The 22,522-nt window shown below is 41.5% G+C and overlaps 1 protein-coding gene across 1 annotated transcript; it reads left to right on the top strand.

Annotated features, from left to right (window-relative positions):
* Positions 1 to 1,602: 1,602 nt before the first annotated feature.
* Positions 1,603 to 21,002, top strand: LOC132403879 (L-lactate dehydrogenase B chain). Its single transcript, XM_059987655.1, has 8 exons — positions 1,603 to 1,760; positions 5,372 to 5,512; positions 6,331 to 6,448; positions 10,256 to 10,429; positions 11,394 to 11,567; positions 12,366 to 12,483; positions 14,589 to 14,712; positions 20,278 to 21,002. The coding sequence occupies exons 2-8, from the start codon at positions 5,384 to 5,386 to the stop codon at positions 20,449 to 20,451; spliced, it is 1,011 nt and encodes a 336-aa protein (XP_059843638.1). The 5' UTR covers positions 1,603 to 1,760; positions 5,372 to 5,383; the 3' UTR covers positions 20,452 to 21,002.
* The last annotated feature ends 1,520 nt before the right edge of the window (positions 21,003 to 22,522 follow it).

Below are 22,522 nucleotides of genomic sequence, written 5' to 3'. Positions count from 1 at the left end.
AACCCCAGCACCAGCTGGGCAAGGTATTCCTGGGCTGGGCGAGGCACATGGCCAAGACGAGAACACAAAGCCGTGGCTTGGACAGGACAAGGTTCTTGGACATGGCTAAGACTGGACGAGTCCCCGAAGCCTTTACTTGGTTGAGGAAGAGATAGGAATGCCGAACCTTGGCGAGGAAGAGACAGGAATATGGAACAGAGCCGGGACCCCTCCTTGGGTACAGGACATAGGGCCGGGACTCATACACAGAATGCAGAATACAAGGAGATGGTTCCCCACACAAGGTAGCAGCAGACAGCCAGACCTACCTAGCGAAGGCATAGACACAGACAGTTCCCAACACTAGGTGATGGCAAACAGCCAGACCTACCTAGCAAAGGCATAGACGCAGACAGTTCCCAACACTAGGTGATTGCAAACAGCCAGACCTACCTAGCGAAGGCATAGACACAGACAGTTCAAAACAACAAAAGACAGTTCCTTATCTTGCTCCAGTGGTTGAACTTGACAGTCGAGAAGGCAAGGCTCCAGGTGAAGGTGGAGGGAGGGGATACAGACAGGTGGTTTGGCAGGAACAATCCAGCAGCCAGAGGCTGACTTCTGAAGCTATTTATGAAGCCAGCCCAAACGAGAATCAGCTGTCTCAACAGAAACTGGGGAAAACCAGAAAACTTGGAATAAGGAGCACGGAACTGGAATTCAGATTTCACGGACCGGACCATGACAAGTCTCTTGCCTTCTCCCCATAACCTTTGACACCTCTACTAATCAAAAATCTATCAACAACCTTCACTTTAAATATACCCATTGACCTGGCCTCCACAGCCATCTGTGGCAATGAATTCCACAAATATATCACCCTCTGTTATAGAGAAAAATAAAGAATTATATATAATTCTGTATACCTTCCTTTATAATTGCTGAATGCTGTTTTTTGTTGCGCCCGCACCCTGACCAACACGCCACAGCAAATTCCTACTACATGTAAATGCATAAAACAGCTAAAGTTATGCACACAAAATGCTGGAGGAACAGAGCTAACCAAGTAATGTCTATGGAAAAGAGTGAACAGCTGACAATGCGATTTCCAGCATCTGCAGATTTTCTCTTGTTTGTGATTGGACTATTACACTGCGAAGTCTCTTCCAGGGATGCCTACCCTGAAGAAATGTAAGTCTTCCCTTGAAGGACCTCAGCCAAAAGCGTGACTGTTCACTCTTTTCCATAGATGCTGCCTGGCCTGCCGAGTTCCTCCAGCACTTTCTGCGTGTCACTTGGCTTCCAGCATCTGCAGATTTTTTCTTGTTTGCAGTAAATAAAAGTTGATCGTCAAGTTCAACCTTGATATCTTTTACTGATTATCAAGACCTATACAAGCAGAACCAGCTTTAGAGAGGAGGCACAAGTCATCTCTTGCTGCATAGTGGAAAGAGGATTGCTCTTAAAATAATTGTTTTCAATCCTTATTGTGAAAAGAAAGGAGAGGAAAGAACCTGTAGTAATCAGATGCCACAAGTTTTAAGTGAAGTTAAATTTTATCGGGATATTAGTTACGAAGAACACCCAACCATTCTCCAAGGCCACAGTCGGGCAGCAGCACAGACGAGGCGAGGAAGTGCAGCTCGGTTTCCTTCCACTCAGTGTGACGTGCTGGCCAATCACATCGAAACAAGGAGCAATAAGCGTTCATCTCAACAATAAAGAAACACACAGCGGGCGCAGGGAGCGGTAGAGAAGCGAGGAGTCCGGGGACAGTTTTGGTACGTGTCTTAATGCACATATTGCAACCAATTTACTATGTTCGTGTTTTAAGACACTTGTGTTTTCACTGCCTATGTCGATGTTCTTGTTATTTTTAATTGTATTGTTGATTTTTTTTAAAAAAGCAATCCGATCCCTGGTAACGTGGCAGTAAATGCAGTGTTCCGCTACGTGCTTTCATTTTTTTTTGTGTTTCAAGGCCAGGATTTTAATTGAAACTTTTCCCCTGAGTGCTCTTTGAAAGTTGGGGATCATGCAAAACTCTCAGGCTGCCCCGAGAAGGGCGACTACTGTGAAACTTGCCAGGCGGGAACACCGTATCCGTACCGCGGCTTCCTCAGTCTATTCTCCAGCGCTTACTCTGTAACTCAATCAATTCTGACCTTGAGAAAGAAGCGTGGCAAATACGGAGGCAATAAAATGATAGATAGTACATACAAGTCAAGGGAGAGATAACTTGATACCTTTAAAGCACGTTCCACATCAAGTTTCACTTTTCGAGACAGGATGTATTGAGTTGTTTTCAACTTGTCAAACTGCAATCTTTATTTTCTTTAACTATGAACGTTGCAAAATGGGGGGCACTTTATTTTCTAAATAGCATCCGCCTGTAGACGTTAATATAAAACGTTGGAACTGGTGCTCGTGGATAAAACAGTATTGTTAAAGGCAAGGTTACGAAGTAGCAGCGACCACCAAACGGGCGGTCGGCGCCCGCTGAATGTCACCTTGTTGGGACGCAGAACTTTTGACTGGCCTTTCCTGTGCTCCTTTGCACGAGTTCTGGGATGCCGATCCCCATTCCTGACAACCGAGTTTTTTTTTAATGGCCTAACTTATGCGAATCATCTTGGCTAGTTCACACTTCTGTGACAGTGTGCCATTTCGCATCCCACCAAAGAATGCGGTTTGAGGGGGAGTTCGGAAAATCCAATTTAGCTGTACACAACGCTTCGAAACTTACTCCAAAATAAATAGCTTTAAAAATGAAGAAAAGCCCAGAGTACAAAGGGGGCTTTAAAATATTGGATTTGAATCTCAATGGGAGGTTAAGGAAAAGAAGTCTAGAGGTTTTAGTCTGGATAAGTGAAAACGTGAGTACTAGTGGAGGGGAGCGGGAAGTGACGTGTGAGAGGCCAGAATGGGACGGAGAGACGGAGTTTTTGAAGCGGAATTCTGAATGAGCATTTTAAACTTGAGAGCACGCTGCCACCAGTTCACATATGTCAATTTGGTGTTAATACCTGGGTACAGAGAACTGAACTCAGGATAAGGTTTAGTTAATAAAGACTTGGAAACTTGCCTCAGTCTAGTCTGGCATTGAAGTCGGCTGTAGCTATTCTCTGGTTGACTTTTCTGCAAGGTCATTTATACATAGCCAAGTTTTCAAAGTCAAAATAAAAGATGAACAAGTGGCTGTTGCTCTCGAATGCGTTGTCTGGTGAATTATCAGCTTGATGGCTACAAGTTTTCCACTTCTTCCAGAATGATTGAAGAGTAAGTGTAGTGGGAGAGTTTGGTAGTTTCGATCTGATTGTTGAGATAAAACCATAAGACATAGAAGTGGAATGAAGCCATTCAGCCCATTGAATCTGCTCAGTCATTCAATCATGGCTGATTTATTACCCTCTGAACCCCATTCTTTTGCCTTCTCCCCATAACCTTACTAATCATGAACCTGTCAACCTCCGCTTAAGTACATCGAAAGACTTCGCCTGCACATCCATCTGTTGCAATGAATTACGTATATTCACCACCCTCTGGCTAAAGGACTTCCTCCTCATCACTTTCAAAGAGACATCCTTGTATTCAGAGGCTGTGCCCGGTGCTTCCCCCCCCCCCCCCCCATTCTTCTAAACTCCATTAAGTACCATCTCAGAGACATCAAATGTTTTTCATATGTTAACATTTTCATTCCCAAGATCATTCTCATGGACCTCCTCCAGACACTCACCAATGTCTCCCCCATACAGCCTGTGAAAGATGTAGGGAGATGCTCAGTCCGGTTCCTTGGGAGGCCGGACTTGCAGGCGGAGCTGTTCCCAGACTGAGTGGTGCATGAGGTGTCAATCTGTTTGTGCTTTCAAAACCAAAGAAGGGTAGATGGAGTTTGTGGGCTGATCTTGAGTCAGCCAGTTCTGGCAAGGTATTTTCTAGTGATAGCAATACAGAATAGAAAGGGACATGTCATCCCACCATGCTGACTGACCTAAATATTATTAACTAACACCTATACCTTTGTAATTGGATTCTTCAGCTAGATACTTAAATGTTGTGGGACTCTAAGACCCAGCTCTTCAGTACATTTCAGATTCTAAATCAATATAAATCAAAGTAAATTTATTATCAAAATACATAAATGTCACTGTATATTACCTTGAGACTCATTTTCTTGCAGGCATTTACAGGAAAATAAATGTAATAGAATTGATGAAGAACTATATATAAATAAAGACTAACAAACAATCAATCTGAACATCTCCTGGGGAAAGACAAAAAGTCTTCCTTTGATTCCTCTAAATTTCCTGTTCCCTGCCCCACTAACCCAGGCCCTCTAGTTAATGACTCCTCTTCTATAGTAGCAAGGTTGTGAAAAACTGGCATGTGCTTTCCACTTGCAAGAGTGTGCTATAACTGAAGTTTCATTTTATGCTTATCAAGATGAGCAGCAGTGGATGGACTGTTATAATTTTTCTAATTTTTCAGTTCTTCATTGACGAGAGAAAGCCTGTATCAGTTGGTAGCACCTCTCACAATCTCAGGGTGGCCCAGCCCTTTTCAGTGTCATTGAGATGTAACCACTATTTGATATGGGCGTATAGCTGTGTGAGACAGGACTCTTACTTGGAAAATGCACAGTGCTGACAACGTGCCTGTAATGGAAAGAATTCCATTCCCTGGTCCCCAACATAAATCAGATCTGTACAATGGCATTTAGCCTGTTGATAGTAGTTTAAACTAGAGTACAAGCTCTGTTTAGCATTATATGGAGGTTTCTTTGTAGCTGTAAAACATATGGTTATCTAACAAAGAAATTATTTATTTACCTACTTAGAGTTACAGTGTCCATCAAGCTGCATGGCCCAGCAACACACTTACTTAATAATAGCCTAACCTCAGGACAATTGACAGTGATCAAGCAACCTACTAACTGGTACAGCTTTGGACTGTGGGAGGATATTGGAGCACCCAAAGGAAACCCACATGTTCATGGGAAGGATGTACAAACTTCTTACAGACTATGTGGGAAATGAACTCTGAACTCTGACACCCTGAACACCAATGACATCGCGGTAACCACTACGCTACTGTGGTGCCCTAATGCAATATGTCTAAGTTTAGGTGACAACACTTAATTTCAGCAGGTCATTGCACTTATACTTGACAGCATTTACTAAAAAGATATGATCATCTAGATCCACAAACACGAGACAATCTGCAGATGCGTAAATCCAAGCAACAAGAACTAAATGATGGAGGAAGTCAGCAGGCTGGAGATGCAGCCTGGCCTGCTGAGTTCTTCCAGTGTTTTGTGTGATCATTTAGATATTTTTGGAAGTAAGACAAAATGTATTATTATTTAAAATCCTTTTTTAAATTATTTTATTAGTAGTCAGAAAACATGGCAAACGTGGAGCAGAAGCTTATCACCCCTGTCTCTCAAGCTCAGTCCGATGCTTCGAGAAACAAGGTCACCATTGTAGGTGTGGGCCAAGTTGGGATGGCCTGTGCTATCAGCATTCTCTTGAGGGTAAGTTTGGGCTCGTGGGATGTTGTTTTGAACAAATGTAATTTCCATCTTAAATACTTGGCACATAGTGCAACATCTGAATTGATGATAGATTTATTTTCACAAATTGTTAACTGTGATTCAACAGAAAGTTCAGCACTGTGATGGTTATCTGATTAAAACACAAGATAATTATATTTGTATACCAAGCAAAAGAGAACAGTTTTACCTTATGAAAGGTGTATCCGTATAACCCCTGCAACACCTTTAAGCAGACTGAGTACACAAATTCTCAGCCTGGAAGAAACACTGTTTGCACTATATTGTATTATTGAATGAAAGAGGTCTTTTCCTATCCTCTCATTCTTTAGCATCTGTCTTGAATCATCTTCTGGCATTGGGAATGGTTTGTGCATGTGTTTCTCAGGATTTTGAACAACTCTGTTAAATCTCCCTTTTACCCTCTTTGCTTCTAACTGAACAGCCTCAGCATCTTCATTTCTTGCACATGATGTAAATTCCTCCGCAGTTCAGTATCCCACTGTTGCTAGGTAACATGTGGGAATGTGGATTCTCAGTTGGGGGCGGGGGGCATCTCTTCCTCATAGAACTTGCTAGCATGTTAGGCTCTCATTGTAATTTTTTTTTGAGATTTGCCTAAATAGGTTTAAACAAAGGAATAAAACAAAACTATTGGATACGTAATGGTGGTGGATAAGATTGAGGGGTCAGATACCTGCTTCTGCTGGTTCCAATTGTTCCTGTTGCCTTATATGTTCATACTGGGGTGGAGTATACAGAGAAATCACCATGTGACAGTACACTGCTTTCTTTCTCAGGAGCTTACTGATGAGATGGCTTTGGTTGATGTTCTGGAAGACAAACTGAAAGGAGAGATGATGGATCTTCTTCATGGTAGTCTGTTCCTTAAAACTCCAAAGATTATGGCTAACAAAGGTAATGAAGATCATTGTGTCACAGAGTTATGCAACAGAGAATCAAGCTCAAATAGTTAAAAGTGCCCATCAAACACTTAGAGATATTTGGGTCTGGGTCCATAGATCCCTTAAAGCTGCCGGGCAAGTTAAGATGGTGTGTGGTGTGTTGGCCTTCATTAGTTGGGAAATTGAGTTCAAGAGCCAAGAGGTAACGTTGCAGCTCTAGACTACACTTGGAATATTGTGTTCAGTCTTGTTATCTCATTATAGGAAGGATGTGGAAGCTTTGGAGAGAGTGCAAGGAGATTTACCAGAATACTCTTGACTAGAGGGCATGTCTTATGAAGACAGGTTGTGTGAACTAGGGCTTTTCTCTTTGGAGCAAAGGAAGATGAGATGTGACTTGGTGAATGTGTACAAGATGTTAAAAGGCACAAATTGAGAAGAGAGCTAGAGACATTTTCCCAGGGCAGAAATAGCTAATTCACAGGGACATAATTTTAAAGTAATTGAAGGAAAATATTGGGCAAATGTCAGAGGGAAGCGTTTTACCCAAAGGGTGTTTGGTGCATGGTGGTGGAGGCAGGTATATTAAGGGCATTTAAGGAACTCTTAGATAGGCCAATGGATGATAGAAAATTGGAGGGCTTTGTAGGAGAAAAGGGTTAGATTGATCTTAATGTAGGTTAAAAGGTTGGTACAACACTGTGGACTGAAGACTGTAAGATATAGGAACAGAAATAGGCCATTCAGCCCATTGAGTCTTCTCTGTCATTCCCTATGGTTAATTCATTATTCCTGTCAACCCCATCCACCTGCCTTCTCCCCTTTCCCCCATAACCTTTGATGATGTCCTGATTAATCAATAAATTATCAAACTCTGCATTAAAAATACTGTACCCAATGACTTAGCTTGCCCACCCATCTGTGGCAGTGAATTCCACAGATTCACCACCCTCTGGCTAAAGAAATATTTCCTCATCTCTGTTTTGAATGGATGTCCCTCTACTCTGAGGTTGTGAGGCACTCTCAGTATAGGAAACATCCTCTGCACATCCATGTACACGTATATAGTTAAATGACAATAAGCTTGATTCGTCTTTCAATGAGATCCCGCTAATCCTTAAACTCCAGCAAACACAGGCCCAGAGCAATCAAATGCTCCTCATATGTTTGTCCTTTCACACCTGAGATCATTCTCGTGAACCTCCTCTGGACCCTCTCCAAAGCCAACACATCTTTACTTAGATAAGTGGCCAGGAGGTGCTGGCCCAAGTGTTGTGGCCTGACCAATACTTATACTGTAAAGCCTCAGCACTATATACTTGCTTTCGTATTTTACTCCTCTGGAAATGAATGCCAACATTACATTTCCCTTCTTTACTGACTCAACCTGCAAGTTAACCTTTAGGAAAATGCAGACAAAGTGCAGGAGGAACTCAGCAGGTCAGGCAGCATCCATGGAAATGAACAAACAGTCAATATTTTGGGCCGAGACCTTTCTTCAAGATTGCTTTGAGGAGTCATGCACAAGGACTCCCAAGTCCCTTTACATGTATGATTTAAAAAAAAATCTCCACATTTCGAATCTCGAACTCACCTTTATTCCTTCTACCAAAGCACACGACCATGCAATTCCCTACACTATATTCTATTTGCCTTTTCCGTTCCCATTCTCATAATCTGTCTTAAGTTCTTCTGCAGCCTCTCTGCTTCCTCAATACTACCTGGCCCTCCACCTATCTTTGTATCATCAGCGATGATACAAAGCTGTCAATTCCTTCATCCAAATCATTGACATATAACGTGAAAGGAAACAGTCCAACATCAACCCTTGCAGAACAGGACTAGTCACTGGCACCTAACCAGAAAGGACCATCTTTATTCCCACTCTGCCTACTGCCAGTCAGCCAATCTTCTATACATGCTGGTACCTTTCCTGTAATATCATGAGCTCTTACCTTGTCAAGTGCCTTCTGAAAATCCAAGTTAACCACATCCACTGACTCTCCTTTGTCTATCCTACCAGTTATTTCCTCAGATAATCCAACAGGTTTGTCTGGCAAGATTTACCTTTAAGCAAATCATGCTGATGTTGATCTATTTTGTCATGTGTCTCCAAGTACACCAAAATCTCATCTTTAATAATAGACTCCAAAATCTTTTCAACCACTGAAGAAAGGCTAGCTAGCCTATAATTTCCTTTCTTCTGACTCCCTCCCTTCTTAAAGAGGAGAATGATATTTGCAATTTTCCAGTCCTCCAGAACCATTCCAGAATCTAGTGATTTTTGAACGATCATTACTAATACCTCCAAAATCTCTTCAGTTACCTCTTTTGGAACCCTGGGGTGTAGCCCATCTTGTCCTGGTAACTTATCTACCTACAGACCTTCAAGCTTCTCAAATACCTTCTCTTTAGTAATAGCAGTGATGTTCACTTCTTCCCCCTGGCACCAAGGCATTTCTGGCATTCTGCAAAATCTTGTATCAGCTTTTATGTTATTGGCCAACTTACCTTCATATTTCATCTTTTCCTTCTTTATGGCTTTTTTTTAGTTACATTTTGTTGTAATTTGTAGCCCACATCCTGGCTACTGTTTGGAGCTCTGTATATAACTCCCATTGTGGTCTTTTTACCCTTGTAGTTTCTTAACTCTACCCACAACTATTCTACATGCACCAATTCTGTCATCTCTTTCTAAGGATTTGGTTTTGCCACCAGAACCACCCCACCCCCTCTGCCAAACTGCATGTCCTTTTGAAACAATGTGTATCCTTGGACATTAAGCTGACAACTATAATCTTCTTTCAGCCACAACTCAAACAATACTCATCACACCTGTTGATCTCTAACTGCGAGGACAAGGTCACCTAACTTACTCTGTATACTCTGTGCATTCACATACAGTTAAAGGCGACTGCCTTTCAGTACCTCCTGTCTATCACCTCCTCATTTTCCCTTGAGAGCTGACAGTCATCCAACTGCAGCTCCAGTTCCTTAACACAGTCTCGATGGAGCTGCAGCTCGATGCACTTCATGCAGATGTAGTTATCAAGGAGACTGGATAAGAAGCATATCACTAACTCTGGATCACTTCTCAGTGCACTAGATATATACCAACAGAAAAAAAACCCTACTAGAAATTTACATAGAATCTCAGCTTGTGCTTGCCTAAGCCTGTTGAGCCCAATGCCTGAACACTCGTACACTATCCATTCCTACATTATCTGACCCACAAATAGCCACTCTGATTACACATCATTTTCTTTATTAGCCCCTGCTGAGTGCCTGATACATTGTTATGACTGTTGCTTGCTGAAAAGACTATAGCTCTCTTTTTAAACCTGGCGCTGCTTACCAACGAATAGCCTTTCACACTGATTGCAGCCTGCTGAAAGCACCCAAGCTCTTTAGAAACCTTATACTGCATCACCAACAAACATCCTGTCGCAATGATTGCGAAGGGCCTGTACTGTGCTGCAACGTTCTGCGATCTGCACACAGCAACTCCTCTCCAACTCTACCACTCTGACACACTCGAGATAATTTGTGGCAGTCAATTATCCTACCAATCTGCATGTCTTTATGAAGTGAAAGGAAACCTGGAGGGACTCCACCCACCTGTAGTGATTGTCCACACTCCACTCATGCCTGGAGCTGTGGGAGAACTGCTGTACTAACTGTGTTGCCACGAATGTACGAATTACTGACAATCATTTTGTTCTTCCGCACTGGATTGCAAGAATAGGTTTCAGTACATCCAGTTCATAGTTCACCTGTTTTTGCGCTTGTGACTGAGCTTTCTAGTTTCTCCCTTGCACAGATTATGCCATCACTGCGAATTCCCGGGTGGTAGTTGTGACTGCGGGGGCACGTCAGCAGGAGGGCGAGAGCCGACTCAACCTGGTCCAGAGGAACGTCAACATCTTCAAGTTCATCATCCCCCAGATTGTAAAATACAGCCCCAACTGCACGATCATTGTGGTTTCTAATCCAGGTATTTACAGAACTTTTTAAAGGTTGCGTTTCTTTCAAATTTGGTAGCTATAATGCTTGTCACACAGCAGCTGCTTGTACAGAGTGTCTGACTTCTTGCTGTTACAATGTAGTCATTGCCCTAATGAAAGGAGGTGCAGCAGATAATGAGCAGCCTGCAAGGTACCATGAAGAGACATACTGCAGGGAATCTTTCGTCCAACCAGGTGCACATTGACCATCGTGCATCAATTCATACTAGTTCCATTTTATTCTGCCTGCATTTTCTGCCACTCTTCCACAAGTAGCATAAATTGTTGGTAAGTCTGTTTAGAGTAATGTTGGTGGAGAAGGTGAGGCTTTGAAGAAAAGGTCCAGTGTGCTTCAAAATCGCATCTTTCACATCCACTCTGTGTGCCAGATAGGGCACAAAGATGATCATCACAATCACTGAAGCACTCATTCAGTGGAATTGCAAACAGAATTCTATGCTCCAGTATTGGGGGACGTACATCCACAAACTCTAAAGGCAGAAGTAACAGTTCTCCAAGTCATAACTTAGATCTTGTAAGTCATATAAACTTTTAACAAATTGAAGCCAAATTCAGCAGACAGGTGGACAAATTGGGAATTTCCATATCTATCATTTCTATTCAGTCAAATTTCTACTACTAAAAGTTATCAAAACAGTGAAACATGGTTAATTAATCCTGAATCAGATTTCCATCACTGAAATACATTGTTGCAAAACAACAAATTCACAGTACAGTGCAATACATAAAATATATTGTACATTACAATAAAAATATATTAAAATAAATAGTTCAAAGGGGAGCATAATAGTGAGGTAGGGTTCATGGTCTGTTCAGAAATCTGATGGTAAATCATGAAGTATAGCTGCTGGCTATATTATAATTGAATGGAGTCATTGTTCTGTAGCTGATCACACTACAAACCATTCGTTTTGTTGTTGTTTCTGTTTCTAGTGGACATTTTGACCTACGTAACTTGGAAAATTAGTGGCTTCCCGAAAAATCGCGTGATTGGCAGCGGCTGCAATCTGGATTCTGCCAGATTCCGCTACCTGATGGCTGAGAAACTTGGTCTCCACCCATCCAGCTGCCATGGGTGGGTGCTCGGTGAACATGGAGATTCCAGCGGTAAGGCTTGCTGATTGGAGTGTAGGTCACCAGGTGATGCACACTTCGGCTGTATCAAATTGAATTGTTTCTAACCCTGTCGATCTCAAGGAAGCCAGACTGTTGGAACAGTTAAACCCATCCTTGTTATCCACTTGGAACTGACATTTGTTCCTGGAGACTCCAGACCTCCAGCCCTCCACTTACACGTGTTTTAGTTGGGATGTTTATGTGGGGCACGCAGATGAAGCTATGTCCTAAAAGGTAAAGCCATTGAGCACTGTGTGCATTCAACTCGATCAACTGTGCTCAAAGAGTTAAAACAGAATGTGGTTTAAATGTTACTTTAATCCTTTTATTACATGGACTTGATTATTTAGGAACCAATGGAGTGCATTTTGCAATGCTGTCAAAACATCTGCAATCCAGCTGTTTCACTTTGTTAGCATAAGATTTGCTAAGCTGATTAGTTGCTCGCTGTCAAATCAAATATTTCAGTTGTTTGAGTTAAATATAGCAATTTTCTCCACACACAAAGATTACTTTACTTTATTACTTTATTGTCGCGAAACAATTGATACTAGAGCGTACAATCATCACAGCAATATTTGATTCTGTGCTTCACACTCCCTGAAGTACAAATCAGTAGTGAATATAATAAAAATTTAAATTGGCACAAAGGTGTTAAAGTTGAATGTGATATGTTGTATGTATCGTTGCACATGTAACACTAGCTATTGCACACAGCTAGTATTTTGGTGTTTTGCCCATCATTATCTGGAACTGGATGGTCTACATTCCAAGTCTTTGCTTTTATAGTTCCTGTTTGGAGCGGCGTCAATGTGGCAGGAGTTGGGTTGCAGCAACTGAATCCTGAAATTGGAACTGCCCAGGACAAGGAGAACTGGAAGGAAGTGCATAAAATGGTTGTGGACAGGTACACATTAATGTTTAAGTGTAAAGATTAGCATTAGGCGTTGTTGGAAATGAACTGGCTACAAGCCAAGTTCATTGGGATTAAGAAATGCTTTAACCAAGCATCATAAAAATGCATTGACACAATAAAAATTTAGAAAGGTTTTTTAAAACAGTTTCTTGTCAACAGCAGCACTTCGTTAAAAGATAGCTATCTAGAGACGCAGCTGCATTTTTGCAGCATTATACAACTCGAGATATTTGATAATGCACGAGTCTCCCTTGTGCCCTACCCAATTTGAGATGCACTGGAGGACATCACACCCCTTGCAGTGCTGCTTTGGAGTGTTGCAGGGAACTGGACCATGTTGTCCTGATGGACACTCAGCACATGGTTTACTCTAACCCTTTATTACTTTACTGATAACCTCCAATTTTATATCACACTGACCTGTTGCCCACTCTACCCTGCAGTTGTTTTCCAACCTGACCACAATTAAAATGTCTGCCCCCCCACCCCCCCAACCAGATTCCACTCCTGCCCCAAATGCCTAACAGGCAGTCACCAACTTGTCCTCCTCTCTGTTTCTGTCATACAGTCACTGATACCCTACCAACCTCTGAAATGAGTACTGGGTGTACACTTACACTTCTGAAAATGTGTGCTGCTTTGGACCTTGTTTTCAACTGGAGTTTGAACAATCAAAATGATATGTTGGCAGCATACTGCTGCTCTTGTCTAGTTCATCACTTAAATTACACAATAATTTCCAGATTGGAAAATAGCATTATAGGTAACTTTATTAATGTATATTGTTGCTCCCATGCACAAAATTAGAATTGGAAAACAATAAATGAAATAAATGAAAGGGTCAGTAATTTATCCAATATCTTTCATCGCTCCAGATGATTCAATGTAGTGAATTGCACTTGTTATTGTAAAGTATGGACCAGGAGTGGGTTGGTCAGCCAGTCAAATCTGGTCTACTGTTTTAATGTCCTATTGGTGATTTGAAAATCTCCATTTTGACTATCATTACTTAATTTTGCTAGATGTCCTTGCCCTCGCAAAACAAACTAGTCAGTTACAAACCTGAAAGCTCTAATTGTTTCAGCATCAAAAGCTGTGGCATAAAGAATTTCACTTTTCAGCCATGTTGCGGAAGGAAAACGTTCTTCCGGTGGCCTGATGGTAAATTATAGGTCTGTGGTTCTTCCAAATGTGGGGGCCAGCAAAGTCTCACAACGGATGGGAAGTTTGTGCTCACATGAAACCCGGGCTGCTTGCAGAATCTTTCAGATTCACAACATGAACATGGTGTTGGTGGTGAAGAAGGAGTAGAATACTGAATCTTAATGGATGTCACAAATTTTGTATTGAATGCTACGGAGATGGGCATTAAACTGTCAACACCTATTATCATTGTAATCAATTCAGTAAAATAAAACACTACGATAGATTCCAGTATAGAAGGCTGGTATTTCTATGACCTGATGATGCTTCACAAGTAGCAGTGAACTTCCAAAGTCAAAATAAACTTATTATCAAAATATGTATATACCTCAAAGTCATTACCAAGATGTGCATATGTCACCATCATGACAAATTGTGCAAGTAGATAGATAGGTAAATCTGGAAACATGAGGTGTGGAGTCCTTGAATGTGGGTCTGTTGGTTGTGGAATCTGTTCAGAGTTGATGTGAGTGCAGTTATCCACGTTGGTTCAGGAGCCTGTCGATTGAAGGGTAATAACTGGTGGTGTGGAATCTAAGGCTCCTGTACTTCCTACCCAGTGGTAGTAGTGAGAAGACAGCATGGCCTGGATGGCAGGGGCCCTTGATCTGGATGTTGGCAGCTACAATTGGTTCATTTATGAATTTCTTCCTATAACTTCACTGTAGACAGGACAATATAATGTAGCGATTGTGACAACCAAAATCAGTGTGACACAGATTTTGCATCCTAGCTAGTTATTCTGCAAGAAGTTTTGTACTCCAAATTGTACAGAAAAGCATCATTAATTCTAGTTTGTCATTAATAAAATTGTTGTCATGCAATTCTCTCATTTTTAGTTGAGTCTGTTACTGGATGGATAAATGCCTGATATAATTTTTGATCTTTTCTAGTGCCTATGAGGTGATTAAACTGAAGGGTTACACCAACTGGGCTATTGGCCTCAGTGTCGCTGAACTAACTGAATCCATTGTGAAAAATCTGAGAAGAATTCACCCAGTGTCCACTATGGTGAAGGTATGAAACCTTGCTGGACAACTAAGTAATTTATTTAATTGTGTGATTTGATTGAGTGATTATTCGTCAGTGTTGGGATCTCCAACCATTAATTGCTGAAATGTGAAGTAACACATGGTTAGCCTAACAGGTGATCTTCCTGGAACATTTTCCTTGCCAGTATGGTTTCTAATAAGCCTTGCTACAATCGTACCTCTCAATGAGGATTTTCTTCCTGTCTCCACTTGGTATTGCCACTTGTCTGTCCCTCTTGCTACAAGGAGTTGCTGACTGCATTATTTACTTTCTCCATGATTGAGTGGGAGTCTCCATCAGTCACAGTTGACCATAGGTATTGTGTCCTACCTGTGTAGATATGCAAGCCTGGCCAGTATGATATAGAGGGCAAGCTGGTGGCCATGTAGCAAGCTCCCCCTCTCCATGTATCTGATAAACCCAAAGGAATAACAGAGCCTGATGCAGTTTGGTACCAGCAGCGTCGCAGGAGTTGCCAGTCAGCATTGAACTCGTTGTAGGATGGCCTTAGTGACTCCAGCTCTGGATCTTTCCCTCAGGGTTTACTCCTGAAGCCTTTCCTATGAGTGGATCTAGCCACAAGGAGGTTTGAGATCAGAGTTTTCTTCTCCTAGATGAGCTGCCAACCATGGCTGATGAGCCCCATCTGCCCGAAGCGACTGGTTTTAAGGCCCCTTTGTTCCTTCTCCCGTCAGTAGAAACTATTCTGCTGGGCTTAGTAGCTAATCCACATGAAGGCCAGGAGCTGCACTTGGTGGTCAGAGGCTACTTGAGCTGCACACCTTTGGGAGTATTTAATGGGTAGTGGGAGCTTGTCCCCATTACCACCCCTGCTATAACAACCTTGAGGATTGTCACATCTTTACATGTTTGACATAAAGCTACATGAGACCAAACACTTTAGCACATCCCTGATATTCTGAGTATTTTTCAAAATTCTAATGACTTAAAAAAGTAATTTTAAATGATACTTAAATAATGGAAAAGATTAAAGGGAATACAGTGAATACAAAAATCTGTAAATAACCTGTAGTTCTTTTTGTCCATTTCACTGAGCAACTCCACACTACTAATATGGTTCTCTGCAGAATGCCAGAACTTCCAAGCAGCTTTAAGCCATAGAAAGTAAATGAGGATGTCTTGCCTTAATACTTGCACAGCTGTGTTAAACCAGGAATCTGAGTAATATGAATACTGAGGAAATATTCATCAAGTGCTCCCCATCATCACCCGATTTCCTGGAAATACATGTCGCACAATATTTTCCATCTTAACCAAAGGATTTGGCTTTTGCACTCATCTTTTTCTATAATAATATATCTGATATCGATCATTAGACTAATTCATCTTTTATCCCAATACAAGTTGGGATTTTGACACTCAATGAATTAGAAGCTTTCAGCTGGCCAAATAGAAATGTTATGATTTTTAACATTAGCTGAAATACGGTGGGAGTTTTTTCAAAATCTATATTAATATCCCTTTTCATAAATATTGACAAATCTTCATTCACCCTGTTTATTCTGCTAGACTTTCCAAGTCATGTAAAATACCGAATGCTTCAGAATTAAGTAAAACAACCTTAACGTGTCATTAGAGGGATGGGGGAAACACGTGAGAAATTGAATTGCCCCTTGAGCTAGCGTGTACACAATAGACTGAATGTCCTTTCACATCATTCTTTATTTTATGCATATATGATAAAGAAAGGCATAATCATATAGGTAATTAGTCACAAGGGTGTAATTGGGTGGCATGGCCACATTGGTCTGGAAGGGCCTGTGACTGCTGTGTCTCCAAATCTAAAATCTTAAGAAAAACATTAAAGAAATATGAAGCCTTGCAATTCAGTGTTTTTGTGTAGGTGCAAAGACAAAAAAAATTAAGATGCTGGAAGTGTGAAGTAAAGTTAGAGTGCTAGAAATATAGTGGAGAGTGCTACAGAGTTAATGAAACCCAAGTTATTGACACTGTGTGTCTCATCGGTACTCATTGCTCTCAATAGCAGACACTTTTTTCAACGAGTGGCACTCTGCTGCAGAGTAAAGGAATATTCACTGAAAGGAATGGGGGAAGTAATTGCTGGAAACCTAACACCACAGCAGGCAGCTTAATTCTTTGTTTCCCCACAACCAGTGATTATGGTAGTGTGGATGTAACTCGATATTGTAACTAATTTTATTGAATCACAAGCTGGAGAGAAAGAAGCACACGGGGAACATCACTTGAGCTGCAAGTTTCAAAAGAGATTTATTTGATAGTTATGGTCCAATTCAATTGTTACTTTCTTTAAGAACTGTAACAGCTTTAATTTCGGTGGCCCAGGTTCAACCCTGACCTCTGGCGTTTTCTCTGTGGAGTTCACATATTTTCCCTGTGATGATAAGGGTTTACCCTAAGTGCATCGGATTCCTCTGACATCCCTAAGCTGTGGGTTGGGAGCTTCACTGGCCACTGCAAGTAGCCTCAGTACACAGGTGAGTGGTGGAATGGGTGGTGGGGGAGGGGAGTTGACAAAAATATGGGGAAAAGAAAATGAGATTAGTGCAAATGATAGCTGGAAAGGAGCTGGTCAGCTTAATGGCTTGTGTCCGTGCTCAGTGATTCCCTGTAGTAATAGGAGAATTGATAGGGGTTGAGGAGAATAGGTGACAGAATGTTGGTAGGGATTGGGATTGCTGTGTGACCAGGCTAAACTCAAGGATGAGAATGAGAAGTAGCCTCCACCTGTATCAAAAAGAAATATGGAAATAAAGTGCATCTTTTGATAATTTTGACATACTTACCAGAAAGAGGTGGAGAATAACGTACAGATGAAGACTAATCCCTGGGAAACTAGCAGAAGATGGCAAAAGCACATCTCTTCACTAGGAAGGATCTGTCCGTCACTCTCCACCTACAGAAACACAGAGTGAGTTCTATTCTGGCAGCAAGGAATGGTCATATGTGTTCAAGCTAACGTATTAGGCTGAGGATAGTTTCTACTACTGTCATGCTTTTTAAAAAAAAAACTGATGTATTGGCAATTGCGAATGAGCTATGTACCACTAGGGATAACCTACATGTTCAGATCTACATCAATTGGCTCTAGTCTGATGTGATTCAGGATTATTAATTGTGGATCATTCAGGTGTTGGGTAGTCTTGAACTTAATTGTTCCAAAATTCAGTGTTCCCGTGAATGCAGGATAACAACTGATTTCATTATTTTCTCTTTTCATACAATGTACGGGGCCATTCATCCCTTTGAGTCGATGTTAACTGCAGGAGTAATTCCATTTTCTCTGGTCTATATTTGCCGTTTTCTCAACAAGACCCTCCAGATTCTACTCTTATCTATGCACGAGCCAATTAACCTTCCAACTTGCATCCCCGTGGGATATAGGAGCAAACCCCTGATGTCACAGAGAAAGCAAGCAAACTCCACATAAACAGACCCAGAGATGGAGCCCAGGAACTATGAGGCAGCTGCTCTACCAGCTGTGCCAACTGATAATATCAAATCTTAAAGTGTGATAACAAGAATGGGCTCCAAAGTAACTTATGTGCACTGAATTAAGGCTAAACTGTGGCGTATTACCATCCACAGTCAACACATCCTCATTGCCTCCTCTGCCCTGCACAACATAACAGAACAGTGTGCACAGGCTTTTCTTTAAAGAAAGCTTCTTTAACTTCTTTGGTGCTCAAGTAAGTTTGGGGTTTGTAAAATCAGCTCAATTATCACCAGATATCTGGGCTCAAGATTGAGTGTAACAGCTAAATTGTCTACTTGTAGTGGAAAGTTATCCCCAATTGATACATTGGATTTTGAATAAATACTAAAATTAGGCATGGGCCAAATTGGAATTGGTTTAAAAACACCTCTGCCACCCAACCATCAACTTTAATTCCTTAACTTTTAATAACCTACCCCGACAAAGTGTAGTAACTGTAGTTTTGAAGTTTTCAGTTCTGTTCCCAATAGTTCTGTGGAAGAAATTGTCCTGGGTTCTGTATACCATTTGAATGAACACATGACTACTTCTACCATCCCATAGTGCCCCAATGCTCGTTTTAGAGTTGTGTCCTCTTTGTTGTGGACTTGCATACTGGTAAAATAAAGTTTCTCTCCTTGTCATATATAATCCTTTAATCTGTTTAAAATGTGAGGGACCATTATGTAACCATCTACATTTATGAGAACAAAAGCCCATTCTATGCATCTTCTTATCATTGTTTTGCTGCCTTAGTATTAGTGCATCTGCACGGCCTTTCTTCCATAAACTCCTTCCCTAGCTAAGATGCCAGCAGAGAATGCAGTATCTAAATTGGAATTAATCCAGTTCATAGTGATGAAGCTTCCATTTCTTTGTTTATTTGTATCCTTTAAGGGCAATTTGCCATTGTTATTTTTTAAAAATATTTTTTTCTGCCTTATTCATGCCGTGGCACTTTTCTTAGATTCTTAATTTGACAAGTTGACAGTTTACACTATTGCTTGTTTGCCTCACTCTGACATTGAGCAATCAGGAGAATCAGCGAGGTGTGAAAAAGGTGGCTGACTTGTTGCTGTTCCCTTTATTCCATCCATTAAGGTTAAACTACTCCTGTCACTTTACACCTTTCAAGTAATAACTAATTCCAGCAACCCACTGTTACTGTACAGACTTTCCATTGAGCAGAGCTCTGCTGCGGAATTTGACCACGCTTACTGCTTTTCAGATGTTCCTGCTTTTTTTTTGGATACATCCTCCTTTCGGATGGTTTTCCTTGCAGACTCACAGACATAAAATCAAAAGTGAGGCTTTGTTTATACTAATGTGCTCCGGGGCTCCTTTGAACTGCTCCATGGATTTGCTCCCTTTTTGTCTTTTTATCTGCCTCCTGGTTAAATGGGACCGCTTTGTCACACTCCTCTGCTCCATCCACCCAAAAGCGGAATTTTCTAGTGACTGAACATATTAATTCTGATTCCCATTCCCATTCCAACGTGTCAGTCCATAGCTTCCTCTACAGCCACGATGAGGCCACTCTTGGCATGGGGGAGCAACATCTTATACCTTTTGGGTAGCCTCCAACCTGATGGCATGAATATCGATTTCTCCTTCCAGTAAAAAATAATTCACTCCCCATCCCCTCTTCTTCTATTCCACACTTGGGCCTCTTGCCCTTTCTCACCTGCCTATCCTCCCCTCCTTTCCTTTCTCCTATTGTCCACTCTCCTCTCCTAGCAGATTCCTTCCTCTCCAGCTCTTTACCTTTCCTACCCACCTGGCTTCACCTATCAACTTCCAGCTACACTCCTTCCCCTCCCACCACCTTTTTATTCTGGCATGTTCCCCCTTTCTTTCCAGCCCTGAAGAAGGGTCTCACCCCGAAAAGTCAACTGTTTATTCTTTTCAGTAGATGCTGCTTGATCTGCTGAGTTCTTCCAGTGTGTGTTGCGGTATATTTTTAGTTGGAAAGAACAATGTGTGCCTAATTGGTCATGTGTAAATGCAACACTAGCTTTATTGTCTGGAAATAATGCAGAGTTCTCCTGTAACAATGTAACATTACCTTTCCCCAGGGCATGTATGGTATAGCAAATGAGGTCTTCCTGAGTTTGCCCTGTGTCCTGAGTGCTGAGGGTCTGACTGCCGTCATCAACCAAACCCTGAAAGAAGATGAGGTGGCCCAGCTGAGGAGGAGTGCTGACACCCTCTGGGACATCCAGAAGGAACTAAAGGAACTGGGAAGTTAAGTCAACTATAAAACAACTGGATATAGAAGAGCATATCTTGTGGTGGGAGTGACAATATCACCATATATACACTCCACATTTGACACCAATCATATGGCTGTCATCTGCACACAATCAAATGTATTCCACTTACTGCTTCTAATATCTCCATTGCTTCAAAAATGTTGGTACGCTTGCTGTGATGAAGATAACTTTCATTAATCTATAGCTAATGACCCATGTTACCTTTTTCACAAAGGTGGGCACAAAAGGGGACAGTCTAGTTCATCTTCTGATAAAACATGCAATATGCTCCTTTCAAGGGTAAACAAATTTTTGAGTACCTCCACTCCCCAACCTAGTTGCCTTGTGCAAGTTCAGATTGGTAGGACACTTACTGATTTTTCAGATTTTAAGAAAATTTACTTTACTTCCTTTCTTTCTTATTGAGTCATAATACAGAAGGTGGCCATTCAGCCCCTTTGTGTCCATACTAACTTTCTGAAAGAGCTGCTGTCTGTATTCTCTTTCCAATAGTTCAAAGTTCAAAATAAATGTATTATTGAAGTAAATATGTATATGTCACTGTTTACTATCCTGAGTTTACTTTCCTTGAAACAACGAACAACAGATAAGGACAAACAACCAATGTGCAATCTATGCAAATGTTTAAAAAAGGGAAAAAAAAGAAATAATAAAAATAAATATCAAGAATATAACGTGCAGAGTCCTTAAAAGTGAGTCCACAGGTTATCCATAGCTTGTGGAATCAGTTCATTGTTGGGGTGTGTAGTTATCCCCTTTGGTTCAAGAAGTTGAAGGGTTCCTAACCTGGTGATGTGGGACCTGAGGTTCCTGTACCTCCATGATGGGAAAGAGCATAGCCTGGATGGTGGGAGACCTTGTTAATGGATGCTGCTTTCCTGTGACACACTCCTCTAAACGTGCTCAATGGTGAAGGCTAGATTGGGCTGTATCCAATACTGTTTGTCGGCTTTTCCATTCAAAGCCATTGGTGTTCCTATTCCAGTCCGTGATGCTGTCAATCAATATACTCTCCATTGTGCATCTATCAGGGTATTAGATGACATGCTGAATCTGCACAAACTTCTAAGAAAGTCGATGTGCTACCATGCTTTCTGTGCCATGACGCTGGACCCAGAAAAGATCCACTGAAATGATAACACTGGCCAAGTTATAATTGATAACTCTCTCCACCTCTGATCCCTTGGTGAGGACTGGCTCATGAACTTCCGGTTTCCACATCCTGTAGTCAATAATCAGTTCAGTTTTGCTGACATTGAGTGAGATTTTGGTGATGTGGTACCACTCAGCCAGATGTTCAATCTCACTCCTATATGCTGATTCGTCACTACCTTTGATTCAGGCAACAACAGTGGTGTTGTCAGCAAAATTCCATACAACATTGGAGCTGTACTTGCCTCCTAAGTGGAAAGTAAGTAGTGTGAGGGCTAAGCACGCAGCCTTGTGGTGCAACTGTGTTCATGGTGAATGTGGAGAAGCTGATGCCAATCTGACTGACCTGAGGTTTGAAGGATCCAGTTGCACAAAGAGATATTGAGGCCTAGGTCTTGGAGTCTACTGATTAGTTTTGAGGGGGTGATAGTGTTGAATGCAGGGCTGTATTCAATGAAAAGTACCCCAATGGATGCACCTTTACTGTCTATACATTGCAGGGTTGTGTGAAGAGCCAATGAAATGGCATCTGCCGTTGACTTGCTGTGATGGTAGACAAACTGGAGCAGATCCAAATAGCTCCTTATGCATCACCAAACTCTCAAAACATGGATGTAAATGCTACCAGACGATAGTCATTGAGACTGATTACCATGTTCTTGGGCACTGTAATAATTGAAGTCTGCTTGAAGCAGGTGGGTTCCTCAGACTGCTGAAGCAAGAGGTTAAAGATTTCAGTGAATACTCCAGCCACTTGAATAGCACAGGTCTTCAGTACTCAGCCTGGTACACCATCTGGGCCAGACGCTTTCCTTGGCTTCACCCTCCTGAAGAATCTCCGCATGTCTGCCTCACAGACTAAAATCACATGGTTGCCAGGGGCTGTGAATTGTGT

This window comes from Hypanus sabinus, chromosome 13, assembly GCF_030144855.1.
Source record: "Hypanus sabinus isolate sHypSab1 chromosome 13, sHypSab1.hap1, whole genome shotgun sequence".
Taxonomy (NCBI): Eukaryota; Metazoa; Chordata; class Chondrichthyes; order Myliobatiformes; family Dasyatidae; genus Hypanus; species Hypanus sabinus.
The sequence above is the reverse complement of the archived record's forward strand: the minus strand, read 5'-3'. Positions and strand labels throughout refer to the sequence as shown.

What these genes read in the sequence shown, in the direction of transcription:
- LOC132403879 (XM_059987655.1), top strand. Translation starts at nt 5,384, where the DNA reads ATGGCAAACGTGGAGCAGAAGCTTATCACCCCTGTCTCTCAAGCTCAG. An exon ending in AAAGATTATGGCTAACAAAG is followed by an intron (nt 6,449 to 10,255) that starts GTAATGAAGATC and finishes TCCCTTGCACAG; the next exon opens with ATTATGCCATCACTGCGAAT. An exon ending in TGAACATGGAGATTCCAGCG is followed by an intron (nt 11,568 to 12,365) that starts GTAAGGCTTGCT and finishes TTGCTTTTATAG; the next exon opens with TTCCTGTTTGGAGCGGCGTC.